The sequence below is a fragment of the Mustelus asterias genome, chromosome 19, assembly GCF_964213995.1.
Source record: "Mustelus asterias chromosome 19, sMusAst1.hap1.1, whole genome shotgun sequence".
Classification (NCBI taxonomy): domain Eukaryota; kingdom Metazoa; phylum Chordata; class Chondrichthyes; order Carcharhiniformes; family Triakidae; genus Mustelus; species Mustelus asterias.
The window spans coordinates 30315717-30339347 of record NC_135819.1 but is presented as its reverse complement, the minus strand read 5'-3'; the positions used below and the strand labels follow the sequence as shown (position 1 = coordinate 30339347).

The window sequence follows — 23631 nt, the reverse complement described above, 5'->3', positions numbered from 1 at the left end:
CAAACAAATACACGCGCACACACAAATACACGCACACACACAAATACACGCACACACACAAATACACGCACACACACAAATACACGCACACACACAAATACACGCACACACACAAATACACGCACACACACAAATACACGCACACACACAAATACACGCACACACACAAATACACGCACACACACAAATACACGCACACACACAAATACACGCACACACACAAATACACGAATACACGCACACACACAAATACACGCACACACACAAATACACGCACACACACAAATACACGCACACACACAAATACACGCACACACACAAATACACGCACACACACAAATACACGCACACACACAAATACACGCACACACACAAATACACGCACACACACAAATACACGCACACACACAAATACACGCACACACACAAATACACGCACACACACAAATACACGCACACACACAAATACACGCACACACACAAATACACGCACACACACAAATACACGCACACACACAAATACACGCACACACACAAATACACGCACACACACAAATACACGCACACACACAAATACACGCACACACACAAATACACGCACACACACAAATACACGCACACACACAAATACACGCACACACACAAATACACGCACACACACAAATACACGCACACACACAAATACACGCACACACACAAATACACGCACACACACAAATACACGCACACACACAAATACACGCACACACACAAATACACGCACACACACAAATACACGCACACACACAAATACACGCACACACACAAATACACGCACACACACAAATACACGCACACACACAAATACACGCACACACACAAATACACGCACACACACAAATACACGCACACACACAAATACACGCACACACACAAATACACGCACACACACAAATACACGCACACACACAAATACACGCACACACACAAATACACGCACACACACAAATACACGCACACACACAAATACACGCACACACACAAATACACGCACACACACAAATACACGCACACACACAAATACACGCACACACACAAATACACGCACACACACAAATACACGCACACACAAACAAATACACGCACACACAACAAATACACGCACACACACAACAAATACACGCACACACGCACACAACAAATACACGCACACACACACAAATACACGCACACACAACAAATACACGCACACACACACACAATACACGCACACAAACACCAACAAATACACGCACACACACAAATACACGCACACACACAAACAAATACACGCACACACACCAAACAAATACACGCACACACACAAACAAATACACGCACACGCACACAAACAAATACACGCACACGCACACAAACAAATACACGCACACACACAAACAAATACACGCACACACACAACAATACACGCACACACAACAAATACACGCACACACACACAAATACACGCACACACACACAAACAAATACACGCACACACACAAACAAATACACGCACACAAACAAATACACGCACACACTCACAAACAAATACACGCACACACAACAAATACACGCACACAAACAAATACACGCACACACAAACAAATACACGCACCACAAACAAATACACGCACACAAACAAATACACGCACACACAACAAATACACGCACACACATACACCACAACAAATACACGCACACACAAACAAATACACGCACACAAACAAATACACGCACACAAACAAATACACGCACACAAACAAATACACGCACACAAACAAATACACGCACACAAACAAATACACGCACACAAACAAATACACGCACACAAACAAATACACGCACACAAACAAATACACGCACACAAACAAATACACGCACACAAACAAATACACGCACACAAACAAATACACGCACACAAACAAATACACGCACACAAACAAATACACGCACACAAACAAATACACGCACACAAACAAATACACGCACACAAACAAATACACGCACACAAACAAATACACGCACACAAACAAATACACGCACACAAACAAATACACGCACACAAACAAATACACGCACACAAACAAATACACGCACACAAACAAATACACGCACACAAACAAATACACGCACACAAACAAATACACGCACACAAACAAATACACGCACACAAACAAATACACGCACACAAACAAATACACGCACACACACAAATACACGCACACACACAAATACACGCACACACACAAATACACGCACACACACAAATACACGCACACACACAAATACACGCACACACACAAATACACGCACACACACAAATACACGCACACACACAAATACACGCACACACACAAATACACGCACACACAAATACACGCACACACACAAATACACGCACACACACAAATACACGCACACACACAAATACACGCACACACACAAATACACGCACACACACAAATACACGCACACACACAAATACACGCACACACACAAATACACGCACACACACAAATACACGCACACACACAAATACACGCACACACACAAATACACGCACACACACAAATACACGCACACACACAAATACACGCACACACACAAATACACGCACACACACAAATACACGCACACACACAAATACACGCACACACACAAATACACGCACACACACAAATACACGCACACACACAAATACACGCACACACACAAATACACGCACACACACAAATACACGCACACACACAAATACACGCACACACACAAATACACGCACACACACAAATACACGCACACACACAAATACACGCACACACACAAATACACGCACACACACAAATACACGCACACACACAAATACACGCACACACACAAATACACGCACACACACAAATACACGCACACACACAAATACACGCACACACACAAATACACGCACACACACAAATACACGCACACACACAAATACACGCACACACACAAATACACGCACACACACAAATACACGCACACACACAAATACACGCACACACACAAATACACGCACACACACAAATACACGCACACACACAAATACACGCACACACACAAATACACGCACACACACAAATACACGCACACACACAAATACACGCACACACACAAATACACGCACACACACAAATACACGCACACACACAAATACACGCACACACACAAATACACGCACACACACAAATACACGCACACACACAAATACACGCACACACACAAATACACGCACACACACAAATACACGCACACACACAAATACACGCACACACACAAATACACGCACACACACAAATACACGCACACACACAAATACACGCACACACACAAATACACGCACACACACAAATACACGCACACACACAAATACACGCACACACACAAATACACGCACACACACAAATACACGCACACACAAATACACGCACACACACAAATACACGCACACACACAAATACACGCACACACACAACAAATACACGCACACACACAACAAATACACGCACACACACAACAAATACACGCACACACACAACAAATACACGCACACACACAACAAATACACGCACACACACAACAAATACACGCACACACACAACAAATACACGCACACACACAACAAATACACGCACACACACAACAAATACACGCACACACGCAACAAAAAGACGCACACACGCAACAAATACACGCACACACACAACAAATACACACACACACACAACAAATACACACACACACACAACAAATACACACACACACACAACAAATACACACACACACACAACAAATACACACACACACACACAACAAATATGCGCACAGACAAAGACCTACTTGCAGATGCAAGCATACACAGACACACACACAATGTGCTGATTAAACATTTAATATGAAGTAATGGAGAAGCAAAATAAGGTGAGATTCTGAGTTTTATGGCATTCATTCAATTGCACAGTCAGTTATGATGATTTGGATGTCACAAAAGGTGGCACAGCACATTCAATTGGATCTTGGAAGCACATTGAATACATACTCCGGGGGAAAAATGAGTTGGGGAGTGAGATTAATTGGATAGCTCTTTCAGAGCCAGAATAGGAATGGCGTGTCAGATTGCCACCTCCTGAGCTGTAAGATTTTTGAGAGAGTGTTCAGGTTTTCAAGGGCAAATAACCAAGCAAGTTACAGGCCTCAGAGTTTAAAGGCCCAGCTCGAATGACAGGAGATTATTCAGCATTTAATTTCACCAGCCTAATCAGGGGTGGCTGTCAGACGGGCCAGGAGGGGATCTTACCTCCGCTGTGTTATGCTGCACCTTCAGCTGCTCATTTTCATCAGTCAGTTTGTCCGATCGCCTCTCCTGCTCCAGACTCATCTGATCCATCAGAGTCTGAACCTGAACCAATTCCTTCTTCAGAACTGCCACATCCTCCAGTCCAGGCCGCTGAAGCTACAACGCAAACACAACCCAATGAGATTTCTGACCAATCTTAGGCCAGCAGCTAGGCTTCCATTTTATTGCCCACCAATAATACCGCTTAAACTCAGAGGTTCACATTTACTAACAAGGGAAGGGAAGGATTCAGGGGTTCACAACACCTACTGATTCATTCCTTTTATCCTGAGGATTCCCCATTTTATGATTCAGCTTGGAGATTCCACATAACATTATTTATTTTTTGCACACGTCATTCTTAAAGACAATTCAATAGGGTGTGAGATGACATTTATAGACCATCTCTAGATGCCCTGAATTCATTGACGGTTAACCATGGTGGCACAATGGTTAGCGCTGCTGCCTCACAGCGCCAGGGACCCAGGTTCAATTCCAGCCTCAGGTCACTGTGTGTGTGGAGTTTGCACATTCTCCCCGTGTCTGCGTGGGTTTCCTCCGGGTGCTCCGGTTTCCTCCCACAGTCCAAAGATGTGCGGATTAGGTTGATTGGCCATGATAAAATGCCCTAGTGTCAGGGGATTAGCAAGGTAAATATGTGGGGTTATGGGAATAGAGCCTGGTGGGATTGTGGTCGGCGTTGACTCGATGGGCCGAATGGCCTCATTCTGCATTGCAGGGATTCTATGAGATTGCAGTCATGTGCAGGCCTAGACTAAGTAGCATAAGATCACAAGAATTAGGAGCAGGAGTAGGCCATTCAGTCCCTTAAGTCAGCTCTGCCATTCAATAAGATCCTGGTTGCTTTGACTGTGGCCTTAAGTCCACTTTCCTGCCCGTCTTCCATGACCTTTGACCTCTTTGTCACTCAAAAACCTGTCTGACTCAGCTTTGAATACATTTGATAATCCAGCTCCCTGTGGAAGAGAATTCCAAACACTAACAACCCTCTGAGAGGAAACTCCTCCTCATCCCTGTCTTGGATGGGAGAGCCCTCATATTGAAATTTACCCCCTTGCTCCAGACTCTTCACGAGAGCAGAGGCAGCAGTGAAGGGGCAGCAGTGAATCACTTGGCTTTTTCAAAACAAAATGGTTGCTTTCAATTTCAGTTTTTATGCCACCAGCACAGGCTATATTAAATCCAATTTCACAACGTGCTAAAGTGGGATTTGAACTCATAGCCGCTAGTTTGCCAGCACCGTACCAGAACCACCAGTTTAATTTGCCAGGAATCTGAAGTAACACACGGGAAGCAGATTCAGCTGGAGTTTTCAAAGGGGAAATCGGACATATAATTGAAAATGAACAATTTCTAGGATGGGAAACGAAGGAGGGACTGGCACTCACTGGAAGCTCATACAGAGAGCCTCATGATGGGCTGAGCAACCTATTTCTGCCTGGCAAAACTCATATATAAGTCATAGAGGTTTACAGCATGGAAACAGGCCCTTTGGCCCAACTTGTCCATGCCGCCCATTTTTAAACCCCGAAGCTAATCCCAACTGCCCGCATTTGGTGCAGCAATTGCTCCAACACATGCCGCTAGGGTATAGCCCTCCAGGTCAGAACGCACCTATTCACCGTGAAAGAATCCATAGAATCCCTACAACACAGAAGGCGGCCGTTCGGCCCATCGAGTCTGCACCAACAACAATCCCACCCTGGCCCAATCCCCGTAACCCCACATATTTATCCTGCTAATCATCCTGACAATCAACCTAACCTGCACATCTTTGGACTGTGGCAGGAAATCGGAGCGCCCAAAGGAAAACCAACGCAGACGTGGGGAGAAAGTGCAAACTCCCCACAGTCACCCAAGGCTAGAATTGAACCCGGGTCCCTGGCACTGTGAGGCAGTGGTGCCAACCACTGTGCCACTCACCAGGGTGGGTGCTTTAAAAGCCAAAAGGTGGATGCAGTTGGTTAGACTAGAGAGGCAACAAAACACTGCGCCGAGAACCAAATAATTAGAAACAGTTGCTTGGTAGTAGAGAACTTGGAATACTGCCGAGAGACACATTGTCGAAGCTTTTCATCTCACACTCATCAGGACAAACACAAGAATGCCAAATTTCAAACTATCATCACAATTTATACTACAGGAGAAAAGGAGAAAAATAATTATACCGCAGAGAGGGACAAATCTCCAAGACCTTGTTTGGTAGCTTGAATACTTTAGCTAATCTCGGGGATGAAGGTAGATATTAAAACTCATTAAAACCCACGCACCAATTCATTCTGGAGTTTTTCAGTCACGCTCCTCCCCTTTTCCAGTTCTTCCATGAAGCTTTTCAGTCTCGTCTCTGCAAGGTCCCTGTGGCTTTTCTCTTCATCAAACTTTGCTTTAATATCTGCCAAGGAATGAAGAATATCAACCTACGAATGATGTTCAGCTATTTGAGAGTACATATTGTTTGGAATTGATTTGCCTCATTAGCCTCGGATGTCAGCAGCGGCTCGCGTTAGCACGACTGCCTCAGAGGCAGGGGTAGTTGGGGTGAAATCCCGTTCCAGAGACTTGAGCATGGAAACAAGGTCGACATGCCCAGTGCAGTCCTGAGGGAGTGCTGGACGGTCAGAGATGCCAACTTTCTAAAGACGTTAAGCCGAGACCCATCTGCTCTCCCAAGTGGATGCAAAAGATTCTATTCTGCAGAAGAGCAGGAGAGTCCTCCCCAGTAAACAGGTCAATATTTATTCCGCAACCAACATCACAAAAACAGGTAGCGGGTCATCACCGCCTTGCTATTTGTGGAAGATTGTTGCACACAAGCTAGCTGCTGCCATTCCTACATTAGAGCGGTGACCATATTTCATAAATATTTAATTGGATACAGTGCTTTGGAACGTTTTGAATTGGGGGGGCGGCGCAGAGCGGCAGGGGGTGGGTGGGGCGACGCGGAGTGGAGCGGGCTGAGCAGGCCAGGAGGTATGCACAAATGATTGAAGGTTACTGGACAAGTTGAGAGAGGCTAAGAAAGCATGCAACATCCAGGGTTTTATGAATATCGGCATGAGTCTAAAAATAACTTATAATGAGCCAGTGTAAAACATTGGTTTGCCCTCAACATTTTATGAACACGGTGTTTGATTCAGATCGGTTCTGCACTTGTGACTTTCAAAACAATATTGAACATTGAAGAGAGAAAATGTTCTGAGTTCTGGGTCAAGGCAGGGGAGTGAGTCTAGTTGAGTTCCTCTTGAGGAGGAACGTGACAAGCCAAAAGGCCTCCCTCATGGCTGTTATTGTCCTGTACATTGCAAATCTTCCTTTATTTAACTCAGTCCTTCAGTGAGGGAACTCGCACTCACCGACTAATTCAGTCGCTAACGTGGCAGCTTTCTGTTCCAACAACTCATTCATCTGTTTGACCTTTTTCCCTTCTCCCTGTGCATCTTCCAATTGGCACTGGAGATCTGTTAGCTCTACAGAAAGAACAAATAAAAGGCAGTTAGTAAACTTCCTCAGCGTTACTGTCTGTCAAAACTGCAAGAAATAAGACTGAAGTAATAGGTAGCCACGACTACAGGTATATATTCTGTGACGAATTTTGGTAGGGATGACACAGTTCTCAACACTGTGCAGGGACAGATGGAAGTGAAGGCGCATTGGGCATAGATCTTGGTAGGTGGCAGCACGCATTGAGAGTGGTTAGCAAAGTGGATGTGATCTCATGCTTCATAGAAGCACCAGGTACAAAAGTAGGGATGCTATGCTGAACCTTTATGAAGTTCTGATTAGGCAACAACTAGAGGGTTGCAACAAATTCTGGTGTTAGGACAGATGTGAGGGTCTGAAGAGAGGGCGCAGAGGAGATTTACCCAGAATGGTTCCAGGGTTGAAGGATGTTAGTTACAAGGTGAGGTTGAAGAAACTGAGATTGTTCTCCTTGGAGATCAAGGGAGGTTTGATAGAAATGTACAAAATTAAGAGAGATTTAGAAAAGGGCAAGGAAAAGCTGTTCCCATTAGCTGACGATACAAGGATTAGGCGGACACAGATTTAAGGTTTTTGGAAAGAAGAAGTGCATAGGGAATCATAAAATTCCTTGCAGTGCAGAAGAAGGAGGCCATTCAGCCCATCTAGTCTGCACCGACTCTCCAACTGGGAGGAAGAACTTTATTTTCTTTACCCAGTGAGTGATAATGACCTGGAGCTCAAGGGTGGTGGAAGCAGAGACAATCAATAATTTCAAAAGGAAACTGGATGGGCAATCGAGGGGGACAACTTGCAGGGCTATATGGATAGAGCAGGGAAATGGGACTCATTGGTTTGCCCCACTGATATCGCCTTTCTCTGCGGCATCAATGACTCTTCAGAATTCATTTAAAAAAAACGTCTGTCAGTCAACAGTTTCGATGCAGATTGCTGGGACCATCTCAAGTGGAACTCATTTACCTGAGGAGACAGGGGACATCACTCCACCGGACAGAGATGCCTGGAAAGAAATGTGCAACGAGTTTACAACACCATATCCAACACTTCACAATGTCAATTAGGTCAATTGGGGTGTCTTTAAATAAAAGAATGCAGCAATAATTCTAGAAGTCAACTCAATGTAGTCCGATATAAATATGACTCGCCACATGCGGAGACACGGTAACGCCGTGGTAACCATTTTTCTAATTGTAGTGGAAAATATCCCAGACACTCAGACAATTCAGGTAAATGCACTTCATGTGTATCGTGACTCTACAAACAATGCCCACTATTCAATAACCAAGTAAAGCACTTATTATAGAAGTTCAGCACTCACACTGATTAATAAATATGTACACAATGCTTTTCCTCTCACCATTTTACCAGCAAATGGACAAAAAAGGTGAAAGCTTGTGTGTATATGCCATGCTGAATTCAAATATTAAGATCAAAGTCCTACAACTCCCGCCTCTTACACATCCTTATCAACCTATCAGAAATACACTGAGCCACACCTGGCTTCCCAATGAGCCACACCTGGCTAGTGACTAACAGACTGGACAAAACTCCATTGAAGAAACTGCATAATTTTGAGTACTTGGAATCTGAAACCATTTTACTTCCAGATGCAAGTCAGATAGAGCTGAAGGAAAAATGAAAAATACCGTGGCTAACTTCACATCAGGCCCACATCAGCCTCAATCTGCCTTCATTTTCCTCACCTCCCCAAAAATAATCTTTCGAGTCACTCCCTCTTAAATGCCTCGACCCAGCAGTGCTCCAGCAGCCCCAGGTAGTACAGGGCATACTCCAAAAGACACATGGGTGAAAGGTTCCTCCCAACCACTCCCTCATGTGTCCTTGTGGTGTATTTCTCCCACTGAGCCCCTCAAATCTCACCATGTTGGAGTGCTGCTTTTAGATTCCCCCTCACAACCCCCATCAATCCTTGTGACAAGAAAATAAATTTACCATCTTAAATTTGCTCTCCTTTCAAACTAATATTAAAGAAGCCGCAACAATTCAATATTGTGGCATTAACTTTAGAGCACAGAGCACTGAGATGCTCGATTCCAAGTAAGATGGCTACAGCTCCAAGCAAAAGTTGATTTTTACACCTGTTTACATTTTTGATGCTGTAAATAGCCAAAAATAAGACGACAGAATTGTTGTGCACATAACCCGCAAGGGAACTGGCTTCTTCTGGGTGTGCTGGCTAACAGCACCATTTTAAACATTGTAATTAATACTTTCAAAAATCAATCCTTTTAAGTACATTATTCTTCTTTTAAAATGGTCCCCAACCAGATCTAATATTATTTAAACTCATCACCACAACCTAAGATTTTGATAAGTCTTCAATCTGGTTCGCACTGAATTGTATTTTTTTAAATATTATTAATAAAGTACAACTTCCCTGCAACAATCAAAGAACCATACAGCACAGAGGGGGCTGATCAGCATTTCCATTCGCACCTTTGCCCCGTTCTTCCTCCTCAGCCCTACAGATTTTCCCGTTTTCATCATTAAGCCAATTCCCTTTTGAAAATCATTACTGAATCAGCTTGGACCTCCCATTCGCATAGCGCACAACGATCGTTACAGCTCGCTGCAGAATGATCATTCTCATTTCCCTCCCGGCTCTATTGCCGATTACCTGGAATCGGTGTCCTCTGGTTATAGACCTTGCTGTCACTGGAACCACCTTTGCCCCATTCACTCCATCAAAATCCTTTGCCCCGATTAAATTTCCTCTTTACCTCCTCCGCTCTAAAGGGAACACTCCCAGCTTCTCCCATTATTCTTACATAACTGAGGCCCTTCATCCCTGGTACCATTCTAGTAAATCGACTCTGCACTCCAGCAAAGGCAATGATATGAGTTGATCTTTCTCTACACCCTAGCCATGACTGTAACACTACATTCTGCACTCTCTCCTTTCCTTCTCTATGAACGGTATGCTTTGTCTGTAGAGCGGGTAAGAAACAATACTTTTCACTGTATACTAATACATGTGACAATAATAATAAATCAAATGCTCCCGAAAGTGTGGGGCCCACAATAGAACACAATATTCCAGTTGAGGTGGAGTCAGTGTTTTATTAAGGTTTAGGATAACTGTTTTTCTACTCTTACTTCCACTGATAAAATCTAGGGTCCCACGTGATCCCATCAGTGGGTGGCACAGTGGTTAGCACTGCTGCCTCACAGCACCAGGGATTCCTGGCTTGGGTCACTGTCTGTGCGGAGTTTGCATGTTCTCCCCGTGTCCGCGTGGGTTTCCTCCGGGTGCTCCGGTTTCCTCCCACAATCTTGGGTTAGGTGCATTGGCCATGCTATATTCTCCCTCAGGTGTACCCGAACAGGCGCCGCAATGTGGTGACTAGGGGATTTTCACAGTAACTTCATTGCAGCGTTAATGTAAGCCTATTTGTGTCACTAATAAATAAACATTTTTTAAAAACTTTAAATCTTATTTAAAAAAGCAGCAGCCTTTTCAACTTGCCCTGCCACCTTTAAAGATGGTGCTTATGAACCCCAGGACTCTGCTCTTACACCCAGATCCAAGCATCACAGAGCCAAACAAGGCTGCTGTGCAAAAAGTTGCACAAATCGGGCTGTGACACTGGCTCCAATCCAGCTTTCCAGTTATCGCAAAGCCTGGCACTGAAGGTATGTGAAAGGAATTACTTGCTTCAGCTGTCCTTGGACTTTATCCAGTTCTTTCTTCAACTCTTGCGTGAACCAGCGCTCCTCCTGCGGAGAGAAGAGATCAGCGGCTTGAGTACAGTGACCCCAGTGGCTACAGGCAACAACAGGTGGAGCTGCAGAAATCTGAACATGCACATTCCAACCTTTAAGGAGGCCTGGAGATCTTGCACCTCTTGTTGATGGTGCGCGAGGTCATCTCTGCACGGGAAAGGGAAACATTATTAATTATGGTGCACAGATCTGCCACAAATACAAACAACTCACTTCCCCTCCTCCATCTCCATGCTGCATGACTGGAGCCTCAAATTAATTTACTGTCAGCTATCGGCAATGATCAGCACCAGTGATGTAGGAAAACACTGAGGCTGTTTAAACACCCCTAAAATCTGTAACGCTTTCTTCTCGCATAAGAGTGCCTTACATCACTTGAGGAAACAAAGAAAAAACAAAGAGATATCCTTCCTAAGCTGGTCAGTACAATTCACTCAGTCAGAACTGATCAGGAGGGCTGGATCTTCTGAATGTTTGCCGGGGTATTGTAGTTATTGACTGAATAACACTGATACTTTTTTATTCATTCATGGGACATGGGCGTCACTGACTGGCCAGCATTTATTGCCCATCCCTACTTGCCCTTGGAGGGCAGTTGAGAGTCAACCACATTGCTGTGGCTCTGGAGTCACATATAGGCCAAACCGGGTAAGGACAGCAGATTTCCTTCCCTAAAGGATAGTAGTGAACCAGATAGGTTTTTCTGACAATGGTTTCATGGTCATCCAGATTTTTTAAAAAATTGAATTCACCATCTGGCAAGGTGGGATTCGATCCCAGGTCCCCAGAATATTAGCTGAATTCCTGAATTAATAGTCTAGCGATAATACCACTAGGCCATCGCCTCCCCGCTTCTAACCAATAAGACCATCTTTCCCTTCATTTGAAGCGTTGGGTTAACGGAAGTGATCACGTTTCCATTTGAACCTTACCGATTCAGAAACAAAAAGGCACAAACGTTATGGTGAACCTTTAGAAAACACTGGTTCAGTCCCAACTGGAGTACTGAGTTCAATTCTGGGCACCGCACTTCAGGAACAACGTGAAATCATTAGAGAGGGTGCAGAAAAGGTTTACAAGAATGGTCTCAGGGTTAAGAAACTTCAGTTAGATAGACAGATGCCAGAAACTGGAGTTCTTCACCTCAGCGAAGGTGAAGAGGGGATTAAGCAATCAAGACAAAGAGTAGATGGAGACAAACTGTTACCAATGAAGCAAAGGTTGAAACCTACAAGGCACAGATTTAAGGTGATCAACAAAAGAACCAAAGACAACATAAGATTTTTTTTAATACTCTACAAGTGGGTAGGATCTGGAATGCGTGGCCTGAGAAAATGGTGGGGGCAGATTCAATCATGGCTTTCAAAAAGGATCTCGGCATTATCTCAAGAGAAAAAACATGCAGGGTTACAGAGAAAGGCAGAGATGTTGGACTAGCTGAGTTGCTCTTGCACAGAGCTAGCACAGGCACGATGGGCTGAATGGCCTCCTTCTGTGAACTAACCATTTTGTGATTCTAATTTGAAACATGAGCCATTTGAAGTAATTTTCTTTTCTCGGGAAGGTCGGAGCCAAATATTTCCCCACTACCACTCCCCTTTGTCTAAACCCTAGCTACCCATCAGCATCAAAAACGTTAGACCACAACACAACATTTATCACTAGGCATGTAGAAAGTACGAGTGCTTACTCCCATCATCAGGAGGCAAACAAGTGAGCTACAAATGGTTTATTTTATTAAAGGATACACTTAATTTTCAAAACTCACATCCAGAACATTTAAAAATAGTTCAATTTAGAGGTTGGTGGGGTGGAACTTTTCTGTAATAAGTTAGACAGATAAAGGCATTCTCCATTCCAGCCATTATGGCAGTGCAAACTGCTGCCCGTTTAACAATGACGGGCTGTGTGCCCTGGCTGGTCACATTTTCTGTTAGACATCCTGCCTCAATTTGATTTGGTTCCATCCGGAAAGCGCTCCACAGTCGATTAGATACCTTTTAAAGTATCTTTTGTATGGAATGCTACAGCCAATTTGCAAGATCACACGAACAGCATTCAGATAAAAGGCCATATCGCCTATCTTTACTGCTATTGGCCAGCACACAGTGGCACAGTGGTTAGCGTTACTGCCTCACAGTGTCAGAGACCCAGGTTCAATTCCGACTTAGGTCACTGTCAGTGTGGAGTTTGCACATTCTCCCCGTATCTGTGTGGGTTTCCTCCGGGTGCTCCGGTTTCCACCCACAGTCCCCCAAAGCTGTGCGGGTCAGGTGGATTGGCCATGCTAAATTGCCCCTTAGTGTCCCAAGATGTGTAGGTTAGGGGGATTAGCCAGGGTAAATGTGCAGGGTTACAGGGATAGGGTAGTGGGGAAGGCCTGGTGGGATGCTCTTTCGGAGAGTCAGTGCAGACTCAATGGGCCAAATGGCCTCTTTCTGCACTGAAGGGATTATATGGTTTGCTTTGAAATAGAAGCACTGGATCATTCATATCTGCCTGAGACAGAGCCTTGGTTTAACATCGCACCAAAGGGGGAGGCAATGGCCTAGTGATATTATCACTAGACTTTTAATCCAGAAACTCAGCGAATGTTCTGGGGACCCTGGTTCGAATCCCCGCCACGGCTGATGGTGGAATTTGAATTCAATAAAAAATATCTGGAATTAAGAATCTACTGATGACCATGAAACCATGTCGGAAAAATCCATCTGGTTCGTTAATGTCCTTTAGGGAAGGAAATCTGCCTTCCTTACCTGGTCTGGCCTACATGTGATTCCAGAGCCACAGCGATGACTCTGCCCTCTGAAATGGCCTAGCAAGCCACTCAGTTCAAGGACAATTAGGGATGAGCAACAAATGCTGGCCAGCCAGTGACACCATGTCCCACGAATGAATAAATAAAAACATTGCCCCCCCAAAGGACAGCACCTCCCAACAGAGCAGCAATCCCACCTGCTTCGATTTTGCGTTCAAGTCCTGGAGGAGGGACTGGAACCCATAACCTTCTGACTCAAAAGGCAAGCCAATGTTACCACTGAGCCAAGGCTGACATTGAAAATACAAATCGACTGATAAACTAGTGTCAATGATCAGACACCTGGATTTGCCAAGTTCCATCGAGTATGCTAAACAGCAAAGCGTTGAGTCTGCTGAGTGAACTCAAAGTGTCTGAGGTGAGCTGAAAAATAGCAGAAAGAGCTTCCGAAAAGCACAGACACAAACCTTCTCAAAGCTGTTTCTTCTCTGGGGCCAGTGTCATTTCCCTGTTCGTGAAATGCTTCATAGTGTTTGAAGAGATCTTCTGCTGAAGCATGAGACTTCATACACAGTGGGCAAATAAAACCCTGTGAAAGGGAAATAGACACAAAAATAAAGAGGCCTGCATGTCCACGCACACAAATCCAGCACTGCTCACACGCACAGAGATTCATTGGAAACGGGGCGCAAAGAAAGGTGACACCACACAGCAAAAGGTTGCAATGCCAAAACAGATCATGCTAAGCGGACAGAGTCACTGGGGAGATCAGAGGATGAAAGCAGTTCCACTGCAGCACGGATTGGTGCAGAAGCTGATGATGAATATTGCATGCCGCTTGTGTGCATGAGTATTCATCTCTGGCTATTAGTGTATTAGAGTCAGCACTCACAACAAATCCTCCATGACCAACAAAGCCTAACCCCTCCACTCTCGGTAAACCTCCTCTGCTTCATCCTGCGGACAACAGCCCTCCCACTGGCAATCTGTTGGGGTCCACTTTAAATGTACACATCAGCCTCTGACAAGCATTTTAACCTAAGGCCTGGGCAGGGGTGAGCTCTGGACAATCTCTCCCCGGACCCAACTCAAGTTAAAGTTTATTTATTAGTGTCACAAGTAGGCTTACATTAACACTGCAATGAAGTTACTGTGAAAATCCCCTAGCCGCCACACTCCGGCACCTGTTTGGGTACACAGAGGGAGAATTTAGCATGGCCAATGCACCTAACCGGCACATCTTTCAGACTGTGGGAGGAAACTGGAGCACCTGGGGAAACCCACAAAAACACGGGAAGAACGCACAGACTCTGCACAAACAGTGACCCGAGGAATTGAACCCGGGTCCCTGGCACTGTGAGGCAGCAGTGCTAACCACTGTGCCACCCTGGTATCAAGCTGGATCGAGGGACAGATGGATTCCCAGAATGCAAACTGGCCTTCAAGTACCATAATCACCCCGTCCTCCATTGAGTCTATTTGATGCCTCTTATTGAGGAGTCCTTTTCACACCTGTCCATTCGATACAACAACAATGTGCATTTACATGGCTTTAACACAGCAACACATCCCTAGCAGGGTTACCAACCAAAACAAAAACCTGCTTCAGGTTGAATTATTTGGTTCCTTTCCCATAATAATCACAAAAGCTGCGCTACCCTCAGTGAGCTGCTCAATTCTCTTGCTGAACTTCAGTTCAAATACCGGGAAATGTGACTGAACGGGCGTTCCAGTGCAGTAATATGTAATGAAAATGTGCAGGATGCATGTGACTACGACATTGCAATCTGCTCTGTCAGAAACCAAATTCATTCTGACTTGAGAACTTCCCGCTCCCCCAGACTGCTGGAGGTCATTGCCTGCATTATACTTCTGCAGTTGCTGCACCTGAGATCACTGGTGAATCAGACTTCGTAAGAAGTTTAACAACACCAGGTTAAAGTCCAACAGGTTTATTTGGTAGCAAAAGCCACACAAGCTTTCGGAGCTCCAAGCCCCTTCTTCAGGTGAGTGGGAATTCTGTTCACAAACAGGGCATATAAAGACACAGACTCAATTTACATGAATAATGGTTGGAATGCGAATACTTACAGCTAATCAAGTCTTTAAGAAACAAACAACGTGAGTGGAGAGAGCATCAAGACAGGCTAAAAAGATGCGTATTGTCTCCAGACAGGACAGCTAGTTGTTTGTATCTTAAAGACTTGATTAGCTGTAAGTATTCGCATTCCAACCATTATTCATGTAAATTGAGTCTGTGTCTTTATATGCCCTGTTTGTGAACAGAATTCCCACTCACCTGAAGAAGGGGCTTGGAGCTCCGAAAGCTTGTGTGGCTTTTGCTACCAAATAAACCTGTTGGACTTTAACCTGGTGTTGTTAAACTTCTTACTGTGTTTACCCCAGTCCAACGCCGGCATCTCCACATCCGAATCAGACTTCATCATATAAAACATCTGGATGCCAGTGGCAATGCCCCCAGGTGCATGCATTATGAAACACGTTACCATAAACCGTCTCTCACCAACACTGCTCACAGGTCTCCCTCAAACCACTCTGTGCAGTTCATGGATCATCTGACTTGCCTTGTTAACTGGGGCCTTCCCCTAGTGCTATGTCCTTTCTCCCACTACAGTTCTTAATCAAGGTTCACGTGTTAAAGGTCTAACACAGTCTTCCACAATCGACTGTCTCTGGTCTCGATACGTAGAGCTCATTCTCCTCAATCCTCAGATCATGCAATGGCAGAATCACACCTCAGTCTCCTCAAGCCTCTCAACAGGAGTGGAAACCATTGCCCACTATGTAAACAAACGTCCAGTAAACCTAAACCGTTGTTGCCATCTTCAGTGAATTTGGTCTCAAGTTTCAAAATTGTATCAAAATTCCTAATCTTACTATTCTTGGACCTCGTACATTTCCTACATATCCTTCATTGGGGGGGGCAGCATGGTGGCACAGTGGTTAGCACGGCTGCCTCACAGCGCCAGGGACCAATTCTTCTGTCAGCGCAAACCTTTCTCTTACCCAGCTGAAGTCTTTCTCTGACACGACCAACCCCACTGCTCTTCTGAACTTGGTGTCTCAAATTCCTCTTCCTTTTCTTCAAATCTCAATGCCTCAAAGTCAAGACACATGGTAGAGACCAGCAATGCAACAAGGCAGAGAATCCCATTACACATAGGCAGGAATTTTACCAGCACGCCCGCCCCGATTCTGGGAGCAGGTGAGGCTCGGAGAACGGCATTCTCCATTGGCCTCGGGCAGGATCATACAAACCTCAGGCGGACATGCCGGTAAAATTCCACCCAGAGTCTACAATGAAGCCCAATCAGGGTGACTGGGGAAACCTATGCAAGGTCAGTGAAGAGTGTTCAAGGGTACAGGGAGGAGCAAGGAGCAATGATTCTGCCATTGAATGGTACAAAGATAAGGGTCCAACACTCCAAAGAGCATTAATATCTCCTTGTTGAAAATACAGATTGCGTACAGAACTGCTTTCTGATCGATTCCTTTTTATCAGGCGCTCCTACAAACAGGATCTTCGAAGAAAGCAACTGTAGTTTCTAATAATTACAAGCCTAGTTATTTTGAAAGGTGAGCGGGGGAATGCTCAGGGTTATTACTGTTGAACATTGGAAGTACATGGATATGTACTTACAATATAATAGAAAATAGAATATATCTCTAATATAGATAATAGAAAACAGTCAGCATTGCAATCAATGGATTAAGCTTTACAATCCTCGAGTAATTGGTCTCCTGAGTGAACAAGATTAAAATTGGATGGAGTTATGTCAGAAAACCTTAGTGTGCTACTTTCCTGAATAGAATTTTAGACTCCAATTAAAAAATGGCTCTCATTTTTTTCTGACTTTGTGAGCAAGGTATAGTCATCATACAAAACGGTCCAGTTTCTATTACTGAGCATCTATTACAGGTGAACACATAGATAGTTGGTATACAAGTGATGCAATAGCATTATTCAAAGAGGGCCATTAAATTAGGGGCTATTAATGATAATGGGTAATGATAATTGGCAAACTTTAAAGACATTGTTTCTGCTATGATCAGAGACCAGAATTGACTTTCCAAGAGTTTATACCCCAAGTGGTAAAAACGTTCAATATCCTTCTCAATTCTCTTAATGTTGAAAAGTCCTGTATAATCTTCAGACAGCCCTGTGTCCAACACCGAGAGATAACAGCTCAGTATCAGTACACTGTCTTTCATTATCTACTCATCAAAGCAATCAGGGTGCGTGCTATGGAGTCCATTTTAATTTCACTCAGTCAAATTTTACAGACAATAATCTGAAATTATGACTGTTATATCATAGAAACCCGACAGTACAGAAAGAGGCCATTTGACCCATCGAGTCTGCACCGACCACAATCCCACCCAGGCCCTACCCCCATATCCCTACATATTTTACCCGCTAATCCCTCTAACCTACGCATCCCAGGACACTAAGGGGCAATTTTAGCATAGCCAATCAACCTAACCCGCACATCTTTGGACTGTGGGAGGAAACCAGAGCACCCGGAGGAAACCCACGCAGACACGAGGAGAATGTGCAAACTCCACACAGACAGTGACCCAAGCCGGGAATCGAACCCAGGTCCCTGGAGCTGTGAAGCAGCAGCGCTAACCACTGTACTACCCTGCCGCCCCGAGATCAGACTATTGGTCATCTCTTAACTTCCCTCTGAAGTTGTGGAGCAAGCAATTCAGTTACAATAAACAGCTACTCTGGTAATTCAAGCAAGCAGCCCATCACAGCCCATGAGCAACTTGGGATGGACAATGAAATTCAGCCTTATTGGTGACACCAACATCCTGAGAGTGAATAAAAGCAAGTTCAAGCTGTTAGTTCTCAGAGTCATAGAGGTTTACAGCATGGAAACAGGCCCTTCGGCCCAACTTGTCCATGCTGCCCTTTTTTTTAAACGCCTAAGCTAGTCCCAATTGCCTGCATTTGGCCCATATCCCTCTATACCCATCGTATTCATGTAACTGTGAAATGCTTTTTAAAAGACAAAATTGTACCCACCTCTACTACTACCTCTGGCAGCTTGTTCCAGACACTCACCACCCTGTGTGAAAAAATTGCCCCTCTGGACACTTTTGTATCTCTCCCCTCTCACTTTAAACCTATGTCCTCTAGTTTTAGACTCCCCTACCTTTGGGAAAAAATACTATCTTGCTGATCTGTGCCCCTCATTATTTTATAGACCTCTATAAGATCACCCCTCAGCCTTCTACGCTCCAGAGAAAAAAGTCCCAGTCTATCCAGCCTCTCCTTATAACTCAATCCATCAAGTCCCAGTAGCATCCTAGTAAATCTTTTCTGCACTCTTTCTAGTTTAATAATATCCTTTCTATAATAGGGTGACCAGAACTGGACACAGTATTCCAAGTGTGGCCTTACCAATGTCATGTACAACTTCAACAAGACGTCCCAACTCCTGTATTCAATGTCAGTTGAGTTGAGTCAGTTGAGGTTCGAGTACGTAGATGTGGGGTGCTGACTGGATGGTTACTGGAGCACATTGAAAAGAGACACTGACTCATACAAGAGTGGTGTGAAGTTAGGAGATATATACCTGCAATGTTTCACTCTGTGAATAAATGCATGGTGGCACGTGGTTAGCACTGCTGCCTCACAGCACCAAGGACCCGGGTTCGATTCCCAGCTTAGGTCACTGTCTGTGAAGTTTGCACGTTCTCCGTGTCTGCGTGGCTTTCCTCCGGGTGCCTCCCACAGTCCAAAGGTGTGCACGTTAGGTGGATTGGCCATGCTAAATTCTCCCTCAGTGTACCCGAACAGGCTCCGGGATGTGGTGACTAGAGGAATTTCACAGTAACTTCATTTCAGTGTTAATGTAAGCCTACTTGTGACTAATAAGTAAACATTTTAAATCTATTGCAATACTAGCTCTGGTCTATTCCTTCAAGTGGCTATCAGGATTAGAACACATATGATCTAAATATTGTTCTCGCAGTTCCTTGCTCAGCTTTTCTGCTGCTGTGCCATTCTTACTAATGACTTATATTTACTTAATGCTAGACAGTTATCTTCAGGTTAAAATTTATATCTGCCACCTTATTGAGTGATGATGTGGAGATACCGGCGTTGGACTGGGGTAAACACAGTAAGAAGTCTCACAACACCAAGTTAAAGTCCAAAACCTGTTGGACTTTAACCTGGTGTTGTGAGACTTCTTACCTTATTGAGTGGACAGGGCAGATCGAGCCTCTGTTGGCAGGCTGGGGACAGTTCCAGTCCCCTGGGTCAGCATGGGTGCAGGAAGTGTCTCCAGCTACAGCTCCTGGAAGCTCGTGTTTCAGAGCTGGAGCGGCAGCCGGAGACACTGTGAAGCATCCGTGAGTCAGAGAGTATCGTCGATAACATGTACAGAGAGTTGGTCACACCGCAGGCTCAGACTCCGCAGGCAGGAAGGGAATGGGTGACCACCAGACAGAGCAAGAGAGATAGGCAGGTAGTGCAGGAATCTCCTGTGGTCATTCCCCTGCAAAACAGATATACCGCTTTGGATACTGTTGAGGGGAATGATCTCTCTGGGGAAAGCAGCAGCAGCCAAACTCGATGCACCATGGTTGGTTCTGCTGCAGAGGGGAGGGATAAAAAGTGTGCCAGTGCAATAGTTATAGGGGATTCAATTGTAAGGGGAATAGATAGGCGTTTCTGTGGCCACAAACGAGATTCCAGGATGGTATGTTGCCTCCCTGGTGCTAGGGTCAAGGATGTCTCGGAGCAGCTGCAGGACATTCTGAAGGGGGAGGGTGAACAGCCAGTGGTCGCAGTACACATTGGTACAAATGACATAGGTTAAAAAAAGGGGTGAGCTCCTAAAAGCAAAATACAGGGAGCTAGGAAGTTAACAAATCGGACCTCAAAAGGGAGTGATCTCAGGATTACTACCGGTGCCATGTGCTAGTCAGAGTAGAATTGACAGGATATATCGGATAAATACACGGCTGAAGAGATGGTGTCGGGGGAGGGTTTCAGATTCCTGGGGCATTGGAACCGGCTCTGGGAGAGGTGGGACCTGCACAAATTGGATGGGTTACACCTGGGCAGGACTGGGACCGATGTCCTAGGGGGGAGTGTTTGCAGAGGAGGAGGGAGCAAGGACAAAAACAAAAGGTAGAAAAGGGAATAAGAAAAGTGATAGGCAGAGAAACCAAGGACAAAGTTCAAACAGGGCTGTAGAGAAAAATATTGGGAGCAAGGCAAACAATGTTAAAAAGACAAGCTTTAAGGCTTTGTACCTCAATGCACGGAGCATTTGCAATAAAGTGGATGAACTAATTGCACAGATAGATATAAACGGGTACGATATAATTGGGATTACGGAGACATGGCTGCAGGGTGACCAGGGGTGGGAACCGAATGTCCCAGAGTATTCAGTATTTAGGACGGACAGGCATAAAGGAAAAGGTGGCGGAGTGGCACTGCTGGTTAAAGAGGAAATTAACACAATAGTGAGAAAGGATATTAGCTCTGACATTGTGGAGTCTGTATGGGTAGAGTTGAGAAATACCAGGGGGCAAAAAACATTAGTGGGTGTCATATATAGACCCCCAAACTGCAGTGGTGATGTTGGGAATGGCATTAAACACAAAATTAGAGATGCATGTGATAAGGGAATATCAGTGATCATGGATGATTTTAATCTGCACATAGATTGGGCAAATCAAATTAGCCACAGTGCCGTAGAGGAAGAATTCCTGGAGTGTATGCGGGATGGTTTTCTTGACCAATATGTGGAAGAACCAACTACAGAGCAGACCATCTTAGACTGGGTACTGTCATAGAAATCATAGAAACCCTACAGTGCAGAAGGAGGCCATTCGGCCCATCGAGTCTGCACCGACCACAATCCCACCCAGGCCCTACCCCCACATATTTTACCCACTAATCCCTCTAACCTACGCATCCCAGGACTCTAAGGGGCAATTTCTTTAACCTGGCCAATCAACCTAACCCGCACATCTTTGGATTGTGGGAGGAAACCGGAGCACCCGGAGGAAACCCACGCAGACACGAGGAGAATGTGCAAACTCCACACAGACAGTGACCCGAGCCGGGAATCGAACCCATTACTGTGTAATGAGAAGGGAATCATTACCAATCTAGCTGTACGAGAACCCTTGGGGATGAGCGACCATAACATGATAAAAAAAAATTCTCAAGATGGAGAGTGAAGTAGTTGATTCAGAGACGAGGGTGATGAATCTTATAAAGGAAACTATGAGGATATGAGGCGTGAGTTGACCTTGATAGATGGGGAGAATTACTTAAAGGGATGACAGTGGATAGGCAATGGCAAACATTCAAGGAACACATGGGGGAACTGCAGCAACTGTTTATTCCTGTCTGGTACAAAAGCAAAATGGGAAAGAAGGCCAATCCATGGCTTACAAAGGAAATTAGAGATAGTATCCGATCCAAGGAAGAAGCATACAGATTGGCCAAGAAAAATAATAGGTCTGAGGATTGGGAGCAGTTTAGAATTCAGCAAAGAAGGACTAAGGGATAGATTAAGGGGAAAATACAGTTCGAAAGTAAGCTTGCAGGGAACATAAAGACTGACACTAAGAGTTTCTATAGATACGTGAAGAGAAAGACAAATGTAGGTCCCCTACTGACAGAAACCGGGGAATGTATAATTAGGGACAAAGAAATGGCCGAACAACTGAATACATACTTTGATTCTGTCTTCACAAAAAAGGACACAAATCAGATGCCAGAAATGTTGGAGAATACAAGATTTAGGGAGAGGGAAGAACTGAGGGAAATCAAATTTAACAGAGATATGGTGTTGGGAAAGTTGATGGGATTGAAGGTGGATAAATCCCCAGGGCCTGATAATCTACATACCAGAGTACTAAAGGAAATGGTTCTAGAAATAGATGCATTGGTGGTTATCTTCCAGGGATTCTATAGACTCTGGAACAGTCCCTGCAAATTGGAGGGTAGCGAATGTCACTCCAATATTCAGAAAGGGAGGTAGAGAGATAACAGCGAATTATAGACCAGTAAGTTTAACATCGGTGGTGGGGAAAATTCTCGAATCCATTATCAAGGACTTTATAGCAGAGCGTTTAGAAAGCAGTGGCAGGATCAGACAGAGTCAGCATGGATTTATGAAGGGGAAATCATGCTTGACTAATCTGTTGGAATTCTTTGAAGATGTAAGTGGTAGAGTTGACAAGG

The 23631-nt window shown here is 44.6% G+C and overlaps 1 protein-coding gene across 6 annotated transcripts in view; it reads right to left on the bottom strand.

The window, feature by feature from the left end:
* Window positions 1–23631, bottom strand: part of eea1 (early endosome antigen 1) — a 123436-nt gene that overhangs the window by 81395 nt on the left and 18410 nt on the right. For 4 of the 6 annotated variants that reach the window (XM_078235246.1, XM_078235245.1, XM_078235249.1 and 1 more), the window contains 7 exons: window positions 14855–14976; window positions 11722–11776; window positions 11558–11623; window positions 8846–8885; window positions 7759–7872; window positions 6676–6797; window positions 4346–4501 (listed from right to left, as the gene is read on the bottom strand). In XM_078235246.1, coding sequence (XP_078091372.1) covers window positions 4346–4501; window positions 6676–6797; window positions 7759–7872; window positions 8846–8885; window positions 11558–11623; window positions 11722–11776; window positions 14855–14976 — 675 coding nt within the window. The remainder of the gene's footprint in view (window positions 1–4345; window positions 4502–6675; window positions 6798–7758; window positions 7873–8845; window positions 8886–11557; window positions 11624–11721; window positions 11777–14854; window positions 14977–23631) is intronic. The other 2 variants (XM_078235250.1, XM_078235251.1) reach the window with 1 other exon arrangement.